The sequence below is a fragment of the Atractosteus spatula genome, chromosome 2 (assembly GCF_055471065.1).
Source record: "Atractosteus spatula isolate fAtrSpa1 chromosome 2, fAtrSpa1.hap1, whole genome shotgun sequence".
Lineage (NCBI taxonomy): Eukaryota > Metazoa > Chordata > Actinopteri > Semionotiformes > Lepisosteidae > Atractosteus > Atractosteus spatula.
In genome coordinates, this window is record NC_142707.1 from 871,447 (window position 1) to 888,598 (window position 17,152).

The 17,152-nt window shown below is 52.1% G+C and overlaps 1 protein-coding gene and 6 non-coding genes across 7 annotated transcripts; 3 read left to right on the forward strand and 4 right to left on the reverse strand.

The window, feature by feature from the left end:
- Positions 1-8,356: 8,356 nt before the first annotated feature.
- On the forward strand, positions 8,357-8,428 carry trnae-uuc (transfer RNA glutamic acid (anticodon UUC)). The gene has a single exon. It is a non-coding gene; the product is annotated as a tRNA-Glu (tRNA).
- A 315-nt stretch (positions 8,429-8,743) lies between these two features.
- Positions 8,744-13,904, reverse strand: vma22 (vacuolar ATPase assembly factor VMA22). Its single transcript, XM_088909076.1, has 5 exons — positions 13,367-13,904; positions 12,365-12,468; positions 11,980-12,074; positions 11,320-11,508; positions 8,744-10,261 (listed from the first exon to the last, which is right to left on the reverse strand). Exons 1-5 carry the CDS (start codon positions 13,481-13,483, stop codon positions 10,143-10,145), a joined length of 624 nt encoding a protein of 207 aa, XP_088765202.1. The 5' UTR covers positions 13,484-13,904; the 3' UTR covers positions 8,744-10,142.
- Positions 13,905-14,301: 397 nt separating this feature from the next.
- Positions 14,302-14,373, forward strand: trnah-gug (transfer RNA histidin (anticodon GUG)). Its single transcript has one exon. It is a non-coding gene; the product is annotated as a tRNA-His (tRNA).
- A 685-nt stretch (positions 14,374-15,058) lies between these two features.
- trnaf-gaa (transfer RNA phenylalanine (anticodon GAA)) lies at positions 15,059-15,131 on the reverse strand. The gene has a single exon. It is a non-coding gene; the product is annotated as a tRNA-Phe (tRNA).
- Positions 15,132-16,131: 1,000 nt separating this feature from the next.
- trnad-guc (transfer RNA aspartic acid (anticodon GUC)) lies at positions 16,132-16,203 on the forward strand. Its single transcript has one exon. It is a non-coding gene; the product is annotated as a tRNA-Asp (tRNA).
- A 356-nt stretch (positions 16,204-16,559) lies between these two features.
- Positions 16,560-16,632, reverse strand: trnav-cac (transfer RNA valine (anticodon CAC)). Its single transcript has one exon. It is a non-coding gene; the product is annotated as a tRNA-Val (tRNA).
- A 445-nt stretch (positions 16,633-17,077) lies between these two features.
- trnae-uuc (transfer RNA glutamic acid (anticodon UUC)) lies at positions 17,078-17,149 on the reverse strand. The gene has a single exon. It is a non-coding gene; the product is annotated as a tRNA-Glu (tRNA).
- Between the last annotated feature and the right edge of the window lie 3 nt (positions 17,150-17,152).

Genomic DNA, 17,152 nt, shown 5'->3' on the forward strand with positions numbered 1-17,152 from the left:
CGTCTCCCACCCCGCAGTGCGGCTTGAAAGGGGCCGCTCACTCCCCAGACAAGGGCTGCAGCAGAGGAGGGGGCGTCTGGGTTACTCATGTGGTTTCTTTCATCCGGGCCGGCTGCTGGTGTTTGAGAAGAGGGATGGGGTTCACATCCCGAGGGAGGGAAGATTGCGAGGAGAATGGAAGGGAAGAAAAGAGGTGTTTGGTTAGCTGCTGATGTCTGGACTTGAAGATGTCATCACTCCTATTCTGATTGCCAGTCAGTGTTTCTGTGGGCCCAAGGGCGGGGGCGCAGGCAGGGGGGAGCGAGGAGCAGCCGGAGGACAGAGCAGGAAGATCGAGGAGAATAAACAGCCTCTGTGAGTTTGGAGACTGGAAATGGAAAAGAGAGCTACAGGCCATTTCCACGGAGCAAATACAGCCCAGGCTCCTCCTCCCCACGTACAGCATCCTTCCCGACTAAACTAGACCAGCAGTCCAGTCCAGCAGCCGCTCTGCAGGAGAGCCTGGGACAAGGGCGAGGCGCGGGAGGCCGGGTCGGACTGAACCGCACCGGCACCTTCCCAGAGCAGCCCAGAGGAACACCGGGAACATGAGCACAGACAAAAAATCAGGAAGAACGACAATCGCAACATAAAATTCCCAGAAACGGGGGAAAGATGAAAATAACCCACAGAGAGAGGCAGCCAGGTGATGAGTCAGAGCGGCAATATCCAAGAGGAAGGCGGAGGGGGGGGAGAGGGGCAGATATTTGAGGCAGGGCGCTGGGGAAACCGGTTGGACGAGGTTTTGGGAAAATATAACGTCTGGCGGGCTCGAGGGCTGACGTGTTGAGGCAAGGTCACCTTAGACAGGTGGCTGGGCTGTGGAATTCAGTGCCGCTGGGCAGCCGAGATAACAAGAAATAAAGGGGAAAAAAACAACAGGAGACATGTTATTCTGCCATTGTATCCACCGAAATGCTACACTCCCCCTCTGCACCCCCGCGTCCCCTGGCCGAAACCCTATCCCTGCCTGCTCCAATGCATCTCTCCCAGCACAAAGAGCAGCAGACAGCCTGTCAGGCCCCTCGCCCAGCTCGGCCGCTGCCGCTGATGGCAGGGAGTGATTAGCGCAGGTAACGAGGTCAGGCTATCAGACACCGTGCGTGCGTGAGTGTGGGGACTTTCAAACCAGCTGGTCCCGGCGGGAGGCAGCGTGCCCAGGGGGCTGAGATTTCGGCAGGTGTGTCTGGCTCCCAGTCACAGCCGGGGGCACAGTGGCACTGCGGGGGCACTACGAAAGGAGAGTAGCCCTGCTCTGCCGGTGCCAGCGAGGCTCCCTGGTGAAGGGGCTCCCACAGCTCTGTGCTCGTGCCGGACCGTGCTGGTCCTCCACTCGTCCCCGGAATCTCCCCCGGAGCTCAGATCTCTCAGATCGCCGCTCTGAGCTGGCGTGGGACGTGCTGTCCCATGGTGACATCTCGTTTCTGCTGTTTATTTATTATTGATTACTGCGCACAGTGTGTGAAAGCGTTGCCTGTTGTGCACGTCCCGAGAGAACAGTGCAAACATGAATCCCAATGGACATGTGCACGTGGCAAAATAAACTCCTCTCTCTCTCTGTTTTCAGAATTCCACCTATTTAAAGTCCCATCTCTCGTCTCACTCTTGACAAGCTGGAGATCCGCTGTTTCCGATCCGGGCACTTCCTTCAGTGAACGCTTGGGTCCAGCCGTGATTCATCTTGTCTCGGCAGCAGTGTCCCTGGGCTGGTGTGGTGGCCAGAGCTGGACACGGGTGTGTGCGTGAGCGATGTCTCACGGTGCCTCAGCTGAGCGGGGGCCTGGCAGTCTGAGCCTATCTGGTTCTGTTGCTCTGTGTACCCCGAGCTGGCACTAGATGTTTGGGGAACATGCACCCCAGTATGAAATCCCCTCAAAATCCCTCTGGAAAGGCGCAGTGCAGGCTTGCCAATCAACACCTTCCAGCACGGAGCTTTTAGAGGTGTGAGGAAACCGGGGCACCCAGTGAAAACCCAATTGAAGCTGGAGAGAACATGCAAACCCCACACAGATAGGCAATTAAAGCAGCAATAGGACAATCTGCTTCTAATAGGACTAGCATCATGCCACTGTGCTACATAATCATAAATCACATGCTACCCTACAAATCTATAAGAGAACACCCTCTCCAGTGTTTCAGCATATGAAACAATACATCCACACTGTGTCCACACTGGCATGCCAGTTGCAAAACACAACAGCTGAGCTCCCATATTTATAGTAAACACAGTGGGAAACCAAGCTTAAACAGCTTGCTTAGCAAATGCACGTGGTATTGTGTGCACGGCCTCAACAGATGTTAAACCAGCACACAAGTGGAACCTTGCAGTTCTTATTGGAGAAGCACATAGCGAATTCTCCCATATCAGTACCACAGCGTCACTGGCCCAGCAACCCTCTCGCAGTACCAGCTGCTTGTGACCACAGGCAAGCAGGCGTGCTGGAGATCAGACTCCTGCAGTGCCTGAGCTGTTCTTTCATCTTTAAATTCCCTTGTGAAACAAACCACAGGCTAAGAGATGGAAGCGCAGGGCTCCCAGGGCAGAGCTGGGGTGGGGTGGGGGGGCACGCGGCCCTCGCAGGGGGGGTTTCCAGGAGCGCAGCCCCCACGGAGCCGCCTCGCTGCAAGAGCTCCAATTCTTCAGGTCACACCAGCTGGATGGGCTCCCTTCGTCTGCAGCCTTCTCACGGGTCATCACTTCCCCCACCCCTCAGCTCTGCCTGTGGCCTTCTAATACCAGCATCTGCGTTAGGCCCTGCATGTGACACAAGGGCAGGTCACCATATGTATATGAGGGGGTTTGTGCCTGCTCCTCTTTGTGTTGGGTGTTGTGTTAAGACCATGTGGTTGTCTGTATGCTCCCCAGGCTTCTCTCAGAGCTCTTCCCCTTTCCACGCAGGGCTCTCGTTTTCAGACTCTGCCTGGTGCTTGAACCTGTTCTCTGTAACCTGGTGAAAAGGCAATGGACCATCCCAGCCCACTGAGGACCATTGCCTAAGAGCTGCCCCAGAACCACAAGATGACATTTGCCCCACAAAGCCAGCTGTAATACAGCAGGGGCAGCACTAGAGAGAGCGGCTGCTGGTTCCTCAAAAGGCCGCGCAGATCCAAGACGCGAGCCGACTCCAGGAAACTTCAGGCTGCAGTCTGAGGATGAGGTGGTGAGGAGCAGCCCCCTCACTGCGCAGGCCCAGGGGCAGCGAGCGCAGGACAGTGCCAGAAAACACAGGGCTGGCAGGCACACTGAAGGGTTAACCATTACATCACTGGCAATGTCAACACCACAGTGTAAGAGAGGAGGTGAAATTGAAGTCTCCTGCTAATCGTAATCATCCCGGGTTACGCAAGCCATCAAACCAGCAATCACAAACGTATCATTTCCCAAGCGACGGCCTCGCTGTGCGATTACCTCACCAGGTGTCAGGTTAGCACCCCGTCTGTGTGAGCCCGCAGGCCCGGCGCTCCAGAGCTCGGATCGCAGGGCCAGTGTCCGGTGTCCCAGTGTCCAAAGAGCTGCCGGGCGAAGTCACGCCAGCGCCTGGGGGCCCGTCACGACACGCCCGTTTTCTAACACAAGGATTCAATTTCGTTTTCCTTCGGCTTTATGTAGGGATCGTCTTCCTAATCCCTTCACACAGCCGGGGAACAACACGTCCGGACAGATGCGCTCGACGTGAACACGGACATGCTCATGCGCGGTTCCGCTGCCCGTACAGCGGATCTTCAGTGCGTTCGAGTTCTTGGCCTGGCTCATGGCCCGATCGGCTGTCCGAAGGGGTGGAAAGATCTTACTTCGAGAAGTAAAAGACAGCCGTTCCTTCCACAAACACAATATCTTCCCTGCGCCCAGCCTCGGACACAGCTGCACAATGACATCAGGGTTGTGCTGAAATCAGGCACCCCAGCAGAAGCACAAAACAAGCAGAAAACCCCTCGGTCTGAGAAGGTGTGAAACCCACAGAGGAGCCATGTCGCAGCGGAAGGTGTCGTTTCACACCTTGGTTACAGGCAGGGACAGGAGGAATGAGCTCCCAGCCCACGGACAACCTGTGTGTTTTGGTATGAAACTGGGACATTTCTATCGATTCAGTTTGGCGATTTTTGTAAGGGTAATTGAGTGTGCCACCGAGTTTAACGGCACGATAATGGCCCTTCTTGAAATGTTGTTTTTCCCTTAAAACACACAGGGACTGCGGTATTTTCTCTAGGTAGTGGACCAGTAAGTATCAGAAGAGCCTTTCCAAACAGACCTCTGTTTGCCAAGTGTGTTTGTTCAGGCTCTGTTACAGCTCAGGAATTAAAACAATTCAAAGGAAGATCAGCTTCCACACACTTTGTTTTGCCTTTTCATACACCAGCGGACCTTGAAAATACCTCTGAAGCCATCAGGAGCACAAGCAGAACAGCACGACGTCTGCACGTCCTGTCCCACATCTCAGACAGGCGCCGCGCCTGCTTGCGCCATCTAGCGGCGGGACAGTGCACTTACACTCGGATCAAACGGCTCTGTCTCCGCATGCAGAACCAGCTTGGCGCAGCGTAAAACTCTAAATGAGATAGCATAAAAGTAAGTTTAAGATTAAGAATTAAAAGAGGCAGCTTTCTGATCAAAGGTGGATTTGTATTCTTATCATTATCACTGTATTTTTTCTTAGATGATTTTTGCTAAACAACCCAGAAATAATTTCCCGTGAAAGACAGAATATGTATCTGCGATAAAGCCGCGGCAGTGACGTACTTCCGTCGTGCACTATCTGCAGTGCACACGGTATACCTGCTTCAGGGCTCCCGAAAGCCTGCCTCAACACATTTCTCCTGTGAATAACTTCAGTTAAGCTTATTTTTTCTTTATTGAAGGTGAAATAGTAAAACACCTAAGTTAAAATAACAACAGAGCAAATTCAGGAAAAAAAGGAGTAGAAACAAAATCAACACAAACTGCTGATGGTTGCAGTGCCGATGGGGAAGAGTTCAGAATCGACAGTGAAAACGAGCCAGAGGGCACAAGCAGAAACTACGGGGAAGTGCAGCGAGAATCAGAGGCGCTTCTTCACACAGAGGGTTCTTTACAACTTTACCCCTGCCTTCGAGAAGACGGTACCTCAGCCTGCGAGCCAGCAGCACCAGGCTCAGGAATAGCTTTTTCCTGCAGGCTGCTAGACGACAGAATCCCAGACGGCACACGGCCTGGCCACCCCCTGCTGTGCCATCGTCCCCGTCTCACCGGCGCGTCGTGTTACGACTGTGTCCTGCACTGTGGTCTGCACTCGTCTCCCCCGCCACCCCTGTATTTCAGAATGCTTATTTTCATGTAAATACCCATTTATTCAGTTATTTTTCTATTTACCTACTCTTTACATTGTTTTATTTTTTTGTATATACCAATACCACCTCAGCAGCTGCTAAAGAGTCTCCCCCCTCCTGTGTCGTCCTGTGACACTGTGCTGGCTGCTCCAGCGCATTGTGCACCTCGGCCCAGGAGACACGATATTTCCTTCTCTCTTGTACATCTGTACGAGAGCCGGACGACAATAAACTGAGCTGAACGGAGCTGAAAGTGGGTGATCTTTCTCCAGGAGTGGGAGCCTGTCGTGAGCAGTGGAAAACACCGGACAAAAGAGCATCCAGCTGCTTTGCCTTCACCGTTTGAGCGAGATGGGGGCGCATCCCGGAGAGCTCCGTCAGGCCCGGGGCGGGAGTGCTGTCTGCTGTCTGCGGCAGGAAAGGGACGCGCAGCCGCAGGAGTGGTGGTAAAGCGCCCTCTAGCGGAAATGTCTGCCGAGGTGCGGGTTCCTCCGAGAAATATCCGGAAGTATTCAATTTAATTCAAGGTGCTTTATTAGCATGACCGATGGGTACAATCAGTGTTGCCCAAGCAAATATCTCAGTTTGAAGTATCTCAGTGCAAAGAGATGCCTGGAGCCGCCCGAGAGAAAAGGACAGACCGTCAGAGACCAGCACTGACACCCACGGCTGCCCCCTCAAGCTCTCTGCTTTAAATTAATTTAATTCTCTACTTTTAATTTAAAGTTTTTTAAATGAATTCTGGTCAGATCAAGGTCACTCATCTGACCTGATTCACACATCTCATAGCGGGGCGTCTCCGTCAAGCTCAGCCCGCAGCGCGCTGGGGTTCACGGCCCGTCACTTCATTCATTGAACCATTAATGTAACTTACAAGCTGCTTATTCGAAATCTTTTCGAGACTTCCATCGACTCAGAAATGTTACATGTTAAATGTTAATGATAATAAGTCACGCTTGAAAGCAAAACGTAGTAACTTCCTAGACGATATTGTGCCAGAAAGTGGGGTCTCGGCTTCTTGCGCTGGACGCGGCTGCCATCTAGCGGACGTACATAAAACTACATCTCGCCTGGAGGCGCAAAACGACTGGAGACTTTCAAAGGCAAGACATCCGAGGAACAGGTTTTGTCTTAGTAACCTTTTTTTTGTGTCTGCGCTGTTTTTGTGATTTCGGCGTAATCTGTGTACCAAAGAAATGAAAGCTACGGAGCTCTGGTGTAAATAAAAAAAGCATTCAGGTAGTTCTGGTGCAGACCAGGCTGGTGGTTCAGTCTCTGCCAACCTGCTGCTGGCTCCAGATCAGTTCAGTGTAGTTTATTGTCATCGGCACAGGTGCAATGACATGCTTATTTGCATGTGCGCTCCAACACAAAGACATTAAAGGAATCACCAAAAACACAGACACAGAAGAGCAGCAGCAACAATAAGTTAAATAACACAATTTAAGGGGAGTGTCCAGAAAAGCGCTTTATAAGTGTAAGGAATAATAACAGTATTTGCACTTTGGACAGAGAATGCTCATTCAGCTGCATGGGTTGCTAATATCTGCTGTTGTGATTTTAAAAGCATCAGAATTTTTAGCATCAAATGATTGCTTTTACTTTTCACCCTCTGTAGCCCTGGGATGTAGCTCATATATTTTGCTCACTCTGGTGAAACAAACTGCTGGTTTGAGAAATGTGGCTCAAAGCTGATGACCCGCTCATTAATGTCAGGTCACGGCCACTTGCCTGAGAACCATTTGCACCAACACAGAAACAAGATTTCTGTGCCTTGTTTAAACGCAAGAAGGTCTAAAATCAAAAGCTCATACAGTACATCTGTTGTTTGCTTTTTCCTAACAACAGCAGGATTTTTAAACTGTGAAACCATGGCAACATTGAGCTGTTTTGAGGATACTACAACTCGCAAAATAACATTTTCTTCACCTGATGGATTATATTAATATATTATTCTATTATATTAGTACAGCACAGCTCTGACGACACGATGGGCACCTGCCACCAACGTGATCACCAACTTTCTGCGTTTAGCCCCCTGACAGGCTCACTGTCTGAGATGTATTGTGTAACTCGCCCTGAGATAACTGCCCTGTACCACACATTCTCCCAGGAAATCGAAATAAATCTGGAGAACTTTTATCCTGCACGCAAAACGTTTTTTTTATTCATTTCAAAATACATCATTCCTCCCCAAGGGGCAATTTCATCAGCACGCTGTGCGGCTCGCAACCCATTTCAAGCAAGACGAGTAAAAAAATCACAACGTTTTTAATAATATATAAAAATGGGAAAGAAACAGCAAAAGGTCCATAAAAAGATTATGAGCTTAACAATGAGGCGTATAATACAAAGTAGAATAATAATCAAGGCGTTAGGTGTTTAAGAAAGTCCTGACGTACACGTACATTCGCAGAGGGGGCTCTAACAGAGAACATAGTGATAAAACGTCTTTGCACTCATGGTCTCCGAGCGGATTCCCTCCAGCTTGTCTCGCAGCGCGGGACCGAACGTGTCGCCCTGGGGGCTGAAGTTAAAAGGCCTGATGAAGACTATGAGCACAGCCCTTCCTCAGCTGGTTTCTATAGCATTGCCACGGAGGTCAGGACTTCGACCCCTGACGAGCAGACTGAGAAAGGATGGCGGCTCTCTTGACGGAGACCGGCGGGACGGACAGGGACAGTGCGGGGAATACTAACATCTCAGTCACGTATCTGCATGGAGACGACAAAAAAAAGTGACAAGCCCAGCGCCGGCGGAAATCTCACGCCTGCCGTGACCCGGATTCGAACCGGGGTTGCTGCGGCCACAACGCAGAGTACTGACCACTATACGATCACGGCGAGCTACCGAGCGGCTACAGACGCATCTGAGGCGCTCACTCATCTGCGGGCCCACACACCCCCCCGGAGCAGGCGAGCTGTCGCGCCGATGACGTCACCTCCACTCCGTCTCCGCTTCCGAGCTGATGACGTCTTCATATGAGCAGATGCCACACGCTTCTGCGCGACAGTCCCATATGGTCTAGCGGTTAGGATTCCTGGTTTTCACCCAGGCGGCCCGGGTTCGACTCCCGGTATGGGAATGTGTGTCTTTTTTCCACAATTCTAAAAGATAAATATGCTTATTGTGATTCACGGAATCCTGAACGTCACCGGGACGTCCGAGCGAGTTATATCAATTCGTTGCAGGCAGCAACTGAAGAAAGCTTTTCACTTCTGCTCGAAGCTGCGCTGTGGCTACAACTATAAACAATCCAATCTCAGCGCTCAAGCAAATCGATTTCGTAACAGAAGCAATTAAAAACAATACGCGTTTTCTCCACCGACACCTTTTTTATATGTTTCTGCGTGGGACAAAAACTGCTTTTACTGTTTAATAATAATCGTAACAACGCATAGGCGGAAAAAAAACGTTTATTAAAATGATGGAATCACAGTATGTATTAGGTATCATTTACAGAGACATGGACGACCGCAGTCCGAAGAAAAAAATAAAAAAAAGGACCCTGAAACCGCCTGTCGGACACCGCACGGCTCCGCACACTGCCGCACACTGCTCCAGGGCCCGGTCGAGCACGCTGCCGCCTGGCGGACACGGGCCGGAAGAGCAAGCGGAGAGCAGGGACTGCAGCCGGCAGACAATCTCGCGGGAGTAACGTGTTGATAGCACAGCCGTGTACACCGTTCTCCGAGCAACAGACGTGCTCCGTTCATTTGTGTTTCTTATTCCCATTTGGCCACCTCAGAGAAACACGCCGACACACAGCTGTGCAAGAACCGTACAGAAAGTAAACCCTTTACACAGTTCACAGCGGATACCGGCTTCATTCCAGCTCTTCATCAACCAGCCAGCAGCCCCAGGTCCAGGTCGGTACTGCTCCCCGGGGGTGAGCTGCTCCCTTGCTGGCAGCCACAGGGACAGTGAACGGGGTCCTCTCACTGTGCTGGCTGGAGAAGCACGCACTCAGCGAGCGTCTGCAGCAGGCCCTGCACTGCTTCCAGCCAGCACTGCCAAACTGCGACAACTGCCTCCTCTTCAAAACTAATCATGGCGCCACATGGCTGAGTTCAGCGCGGTGTGGCTTGTCTTGCGCATGTGAACCGTGAATTAGCCTGAAAGCAGGGAAGGGACTGAAGTACCGGCTGATGGGATTCCCCGCAGGTAAAACTGCAGCTGCAGCCTGAGCAGTGAGCACGCACAGGCGACACAGACAGCCGGAGGGCACTGCACTACCCTGCGGGGCCAGGAGAGGAGCCTGGGAGGGCAGAAGCACTGGATCAAGACACTGCTGGACATGTCTCCAAGATACACCAGCAGGGATGCAGTACCGGAACAACAGCAGGAAGAACAAACCTTCACACCGACCGGAAATGAGAGGCCATAAATAGGGAAGAAAAGCTAAAAGCTGTCGCTACTCCTCCGAGTTTATATGCACTGTGTATACCATGTACAGTGCTGAAAATAACTAAAAGACAGCAGCTCTAACTGCTTTGAATCACAGTGTGGGCTTCAGGTAGTCATGAAACAGTTCAAGTGGGCAGCTGCGTCAGCAAGCACAGGCTGCAAAGGAACAAGTAAAGGTTTATTCCTGCTGAAAAGAGAAGAAAAGAAACACAACGTTTCGGCTGTGGAGCCTTCTTTGGGTGTGGACACCGCAGAAGAAGGCTACAACGCTGAAATGTTGCGTTTTCTCTGTTCAGCATGGAATAAACCTTTACTTGTTCCCTTCAGGTAGTCATGGCCTACTCCCGGGGGCGGGGCCACAGCTTTCTTCAGGGGGCGGGGTCATGCACTCCTCACTGCTCCTCCTTCCCTGTCAGGAGCTCCCGCTTCTCCTGTAGGAGCCTCTGCATCTCCTGCCTCGTGGTCATGAGTCTGGTCTGCAGGGCTGCCACCTCGGCCGACAGCTCGATCACTGCAGGTGGGACAGACAGGACACTGAGATAGTAGACAGTTGGACAGACTGGACATTGAGAGAGTGGACAAGAGGACAGACAGGACACTGAGAGAGTGGACAGGAGGACAGACAGGACACTGCTGTAAGAGTGGACAGTGGGAAAGACAGGGAATCACTGTGGGAGTGGACAGGGAGACAGACAGGACACCGCTGTGAGAATGGACAGGGAGACAGACAGGACACCGCTGTGAGAATGGACAGGGAGACAGACAGGACACCGCTATGAGAGTGGACAGTGGGACAGACAGGACACTGCGGGAGTGGACAGTGGGACAGACAGGACACTGCGGGAGTGGACAGTGGGACAGACAGGACACTGTGAGAATACTATGTGTGGTGGACAGGACAGCAGTTTTCTCCACCCTGCTCTGCCCTCTAGGATTCAGCCAGAGCGTGTCAGACTCATCAGTGCCCTGCGTCAGCAGTCAAGAGTACCGTACTATTGTGTTGTGCATGGGCAAATACTAATGCTCAGTCCCTTCTCCAACAGAAGGAAAAAAATGAATAACGAATGAATAGAGAATTTTATGTTATAATTTATCCTGCATGATTGCTACACGGGTTTCTGTCCTTCTACCCGATCCAAAAAGTGGAAGGTCTGAATGCTGAGTGAAACCAGCCATCTGCCCAGGCAAGCTCTGCTCTGGGCACAGGAGTCCTTGAGTAACCTGGGAGCTCAGTAACCCGCAAACTTAGACCTCTTCTCTCTGGGAAATGCACAATATTCAAAAGTCGTCATACAGGATGTCTGCCTTGTTGAAACTAAGCATGTGCAATCAGTCTTCAGATATAAATTGATTTTAGACTTAGGCATAATATCATGCACATAATATTCATTGGAAATTTAACTTGCTTAAGTTAAGGAAATATGTCCACTCTGGCCTGTGGTAGAAATGAGTCAGAAAATGTTTTGAGATGATATTCATTTTGAAAAAATACTCTTGTAAAATAACAATTGTGACATTTTCAATTCTGTGCCTACAGACACTGTGAGGCGTCTGTGCAGGCACACTCACCCCACTTGAAGTTGGACTGAGCTTGTTTGAGACTCTGTGGGACCAGGATGCCAAACCACTTCAGTGGGTCCTGAGGCTGAGGCTGTCCTCCGACCTGCCTGCTCACGTCTTTCAGCAAAGGCGCCTCTTGAGGCTCGTGAGGCTCCTCCGTGGGGTCCTTCGGTTTATTTGTCTTTCTCCTTCTCATGCCTACATTTCAGAAAACATTAAATCAACAACTATGTGTGATTTTCTAAGTGCCCGGTCTTGCTATAGTTGCTCATTCTGCAGACATAATTGTGAGAAAAACAGAACTGTGAAGTTAGAGGCAGGCAGAGAGAGCAGCTTAGTAATTTAGATCCCAGATCATGCCGTCACCATCACGATTTCCAGGGAAATAAGGAACAAAGATAATTCTGTAGTTCTGCTCAGCTCCACAGGCCAGGCTTCACTTTTAGCAGCTCTGGTTAGCACTGCCAGGGAAAGAATGAGCCAGTCGAGTACGTATTTGGGTTGAGTGTGTCTGGAAATAAATGTAAAGTAAAGGTACATATGTAGGGCAGGGTAACTCTACACCCTGCAGAAGCACACAAGCTCTCAGCTGAGGTCAGGAGTACCACTGACAGTGCGGTGGGCAGAGCCGGCGGTAGTTTTTCGTGCGAATTCAAAGAGAGGATCTACCTTCCTCTTTCGGCCCGATCTCCTCTGGGGACCCGCTGGGAGGCTGGAGCTCCTTCCTCTCGGTGCAGAAAGCCACCTCGCCGCTCTCCAGCGCCCTGTCCCAGAGCAACAGACACACAGCTCAGAGCACACGGCGGCCCCCATGCACCCCCCGCAACTCTTCCTTTTTCTGCGGATTGTTCTGAAGGACTTTCAGATATTTCATTTTTTAAAAGAGGCCAACACATCAAATTTTTTCTCAATTCCTTGCTGAGCTTCTTCTCAGTTTTATCAAAGACCATAATGCAGAAAAAACACCCCCTTCTTTCACTGTTGTGTCTCTCTCCACACTGTTTTCCAGACAAGCTGGGGGCGGTCTGCGGAGGGGAGAGTGGCTCTCACGCACCTGGCGTGGACGTGGACGAGCGGCTCCACCTCGCTGCCGTACTGCAGGGCACACACGCTCTTGTTGCCCATGGCGTAGCGCGCCTTGGAGATCGCAAACCAGCCCTGCGGGAACAGACATCACACAGCAGCCACAGGGGCTGGGCTGAGACGGTGCACAACTCCAGAACACTTTTTGTTAAACGGAATGCAACGAAAGGAACGTTTTTTTTTTGTATCGTTGCATTCTAAGAATTCCTTGGTCCCCCACGCCCCACCACCCCCGTCCAAAAGGACCCCCCCCATGGTCAGAAGCTGAACCCCACCCCCATCCAACCAAACACCCGCACTGCTCTGGCACTCTTCTAGCAGCGAGGAGGAGACTCTGACCCATCTCCTGTGGTCCTGCCGTTTTGCTAAGGCCTCCTGGGCCCAGTTTCAGGACTGGTTACAGGCCCTGCTTGTGTGGGAGCGCAGCCCGGTCTGCCTCTGTCTCCCAGTTTCTACGGCCAGGCTGTGGTCACTGAGCCTGGACTTCGTCAGGGTCTGTTCTTATCTTGGTCAAATATTCAGCTAGCGTGCATTGTCCGTTTAGGGTTCTGTAGCATTCCAGTTTATGTTGTGTGTGTGTGTGTGTGTGTGTGTGTGTGTGTCCCAGTGTGTGAGATATTGCTGTTTGATCTGTGCTGTGATATTGGTTGGTTCAAAGGCATCGAGGTTCCAGTCAAGGGAGCAGGTGGCCTGGCCTGTACATGATTAGAGAGAACTACTACCTCAGAGAACTGTGGAGAGAAGGGAAGGAGGAAGCAGAAAACCTGTGGAGAATAGAGGGCAGAGGACTGAGCCCCAAAACCCTGCGATACTGATAATCACGTACAGAAAAACGGGACTGTCGTGCTTTGGAAGCGATTCAAAAAGACGTGAACTAATGCACTTGAACAGTTGGAATTATTATGTAACTTACATACTGTTTTAGGTATATATAATATTATAACGTTTTCCTTATTGTGCGCGACTCACTCACCTCCTCTATGAGTGAATTCAAAGTCCTTTTTCTATCCTCGAGCAGTTCCAGCTGATCCATGAACTGCAAAAGCAGCTCATCCAAACGGAGAGACACCTCTGTCACTTCGACACCCATCTGTCTGTCTGACTCACTGAACAAGTCTCGTCCGGCAAACAAACAACACCGAATCAGGGAAACGGGCAGAAAGGCTTCTCACTGAGGACGAACACACGGAGAGACCTCTCTCTGCCTCCAACTACTGTGCAACATAAACATTAAATATGTGTCTGAAGTCTGGAATACAGCTAACAAAGCCCGAATCTTAACTTTCAAGGGTATGATCTGAAGGTAGATACCGAATGACCTCAAACAAAAAGTCAAAGCAGAGGGCAAAAATAAAACCCTTTCAGTGATTAAACGCTCCAATCTAATCAACTAAAGGTACGCGGTTACGTCGAACAAAATTTAATATTTACGTCCAGTAACCTTGTTTTTAAGTAAAGCAGCTTTCATGCGATACCCCGGAAGCAGAATTTACTCCAACGTCACATGACCAACTCAGCTGAGTCTGAAAGGAGGCCAATCGGCTCCCGGCACTGACAGCCAATCAGAGGCGTCCCAGAGCACGTGCTGCACAGCAGCTTTACCTGCTAGTTAAAGGTTCAGACTTTGGAGCAGAAATACAGGGCTCTACAACAGATCGAAACCAATACAAGTGAAACGTATTTATGTTGTAATTGAAAAATCTACCTTTCCCATAATGGCGGTCCTAACCGCTAGACCATATGGGAGCGCGGAGGAGCCCCGTCCCGTGTGTAGTGACAGCAAACTGTAATTCCCGTCTTCACGCCCTGCTTAGTGCAGCGCTAGCCCACTCCGAGCCTGTCACACGATGAGAGCACAGCCATTCGCAGCCCGCAGCCCGCAGCCCGCAGAGCGCGTCTCGGTAGCTCGCCGTGATCGTATAGTGGTCAGTACTTTGCGTTGTGGCCGCAACAACCCCGGTTCGAATCCGGGTCACGGCAGGACGGGCGCCCCACTTTTACTGTTTGCAGGAGAGAAGGAAAACAAACGCTGCGCAGAAAAGCGAACTGCAAGGTTTCGCGTGATGTGGCCCCACGTAAGTGATGTGAAAAAGCAGCGCTTTACAGAGGAGTCCATTTCAATCGGAGAACGGGAGAGACTTGTTTACGCCGAGAGTGGTCGAGGTATGGAACAGTCTGCCCAGGCCTGTTGCCTGAGTCGATATCCTCGCTTCTTGATGAGATCTTGGGCTCACTAAGAAGCCCCCGGGGAATTGTGATCTTTCCGTTGTTCTTTTCAGCTGCTTTTGAGTCGACATAGCTCCTCTTGGTCTCTCTGCACAGCTGAATTGTAAATGATCAGCTCAGTGCACAGAAGGGACGTGCATTTGGTACAAGACGCCATGAAGGCGCTAGAAATACATTGGAAACAAACGGCCTGTCGCCAGGAGAGACCTTTATGCAGCAGAGAAGCGTGCAGAAAGAGGTGGCTTGTTTCCGCCCGGCTTCGAGGGGACCTTCGAACCGCTACACTACGGAAACCTGCTGGCGCCGCTGCCTCTGCTGCTGCTTGTGGCTCTTGTTGCGACTGCAAAAGAGCTGCGTTTTTTCCTCACTTCATTAACCAAAAGCGCCACTTGAGGCGGGGGGCGCTGGAGAGAGGAACAGAGGGCGCGATGAAAGAAAATGCCGAAACCCGGGATCGAACCAGGGACCTTTAGATCTTCAGTCTAACGCTCTCCCAACTGAGCTATTTCGGCGGTGCTGGCTGCCCGACGCCACCCGCTCCAGCCTTCCTGAGTTGCGGCATGAGCGCACCAAGAGGAGCGGGAGAGTGTTGCAGGGACGTCACTCAGGAGGAAAGCCACCCACCCAGCTGCGCCCTCTGAGCTCGCTGTCCAGCGCACCTTCCTCGCGTGGACTCCTGCCTGCCACGGGCAGGAAACAATGAGCAAGAACAGAACAACACCCCACTGGTGTCTAACGACCACACCCGAGGTTGTGACACGTGGAGGTGTGAGGGGTTGCCGAGCCACTTTGGACCAGACCTGGGGCGGAGGGGGGGAGCAGACAAAGAGGTGACACCTCAAGGTCTTCACGATCACAGCTCTCCGACGCCCCAGGCTTCCGCTCGATAAGCTACTGGACACACCTGCCCTGCCCCTCACAGAGAGCGTGGAAATGCCCCCGAGTGGGAGTGGCTAACGGGAGGGGGCTCTCTCTTCCTCCCAGGAGCCCCGGGACACGCCGCACAGACAGAGCGAGGGGAGCCGCCGCCTGCGACACGGCTCCAGGCAGGACTCCACTCCGCAGGAGCCGCAGAGCAGAGGAGCCGGGCCCGGCGGAGCGGGGCTCCTGTGCAGAGACTGGAGCTGTTGTTGCTGCGGACGCCGTCCTGTCTGTTCTGGGGGTGGGAGTGAATGTTGATGTTGCCCTTAGAAATGAAGCAGAGCACTTCAACGACACTGGTGTGGGTGATTTTGGGAGACAGATCGAACCTGAGCTAAGAGAGAGGGGGCTTAGCCCTCTTGCATTTGCTAGTTCAAAGTTGTGCAACCCGTTTGGATTTGCTAGGCGGCGCAGTCGCGCACAAAGATCGCTTTGAAAAGCGTCAAAAGCAAGTCTGTCCGAGTCGGTCGGCTGTGATCTCTCGGCTCCTCGGTTGTCATTTCTGCTCCGTAAAGGAGTCACAGCACGCGTGGCGAAACCCGCTGTCGGCTTCCAGCACTGTGGGACCAGTGGTCAGAGAGAGCGCCGTCTTCCTCGTTAGTATAGTGGTGAGTATCCCCGCCTGTCACGCGGGAGACCGGGGTTCGATTCCCCGACGGGGAGTCGCTCTTTTTCTCCCTCCTCAGAGAAAGGAGTGCCTTTGCCTTGCGGCCGCAACAACTCCGGCTCACGGCAGAACAGGGGCGTCTGCTTTTACTAGTTGGAAGATCAATGTGAACGAACGGCGCTTTACAGAGGAGTACTGCCTGTCTGGATCGTCGTGCGCCTTTTCATTGCGCTCGCTTTCAGAGCCTCTGCACGGCACGCTGCTCGACACCAGGACGCGCACTGAAGTGAAAGCAGGAGGCGCTGCGACAGGCACGGTGCAGATCCCGCCGCACTACGAGGGGAGGGGGTCTGCTCGAGCCAGCGCTAGGCGAATCCCCAAACAGTGTGCGTGGCGAGAAAAGAAGCGGCTCTGTTTCCGCCCGGTTTCGAACCGGGGACCTTTCGCGTGTGAGGCGAACGTGATAACCGCTACACTACGGAAACGGTGAGCGACGATGCCCACTGGCCCGGTGCTGAGCTTCGCCAATTCAATCCAGCTGCTTCCAGCGCCCTTATCGGAGTGCGCTGATTGACTCCTGTCGTGGACGGAGCAGGAAAGGCGGCGCCACAGTCTACAGCCCTCTCCTCGCAATCGAAGAGATCGGGCTACTAAAGTGGAGAAAATCTCCTCTCCAGAATGTGCAAATATCATCTGGGAGAGTATACACCCTATTCTCGAAGGTCACCACTGTCTCCCACAGTCACCCCTCCCACCTCCTGCAGGTTTCCCATGTGAAGCGACGATCAGCGCGGCTCACACGCAAGAGGTCCTCTGTTGGAAACAAGCGCCCCCTCTTCTCAGGCGCTTGGCAAGCGTTCGAGTGGTCTCAATGCGGCCCCTTCGTACACTGTGTTGATCCTTTGGAAAGCAGGAAATAAAAGAAGCACCTTCCCATACCGGGAGTCGAACCCGGGCCGCCTGGGTGAAAACCAGGAATCCTAACCGCTAGACCATATGGGAGCG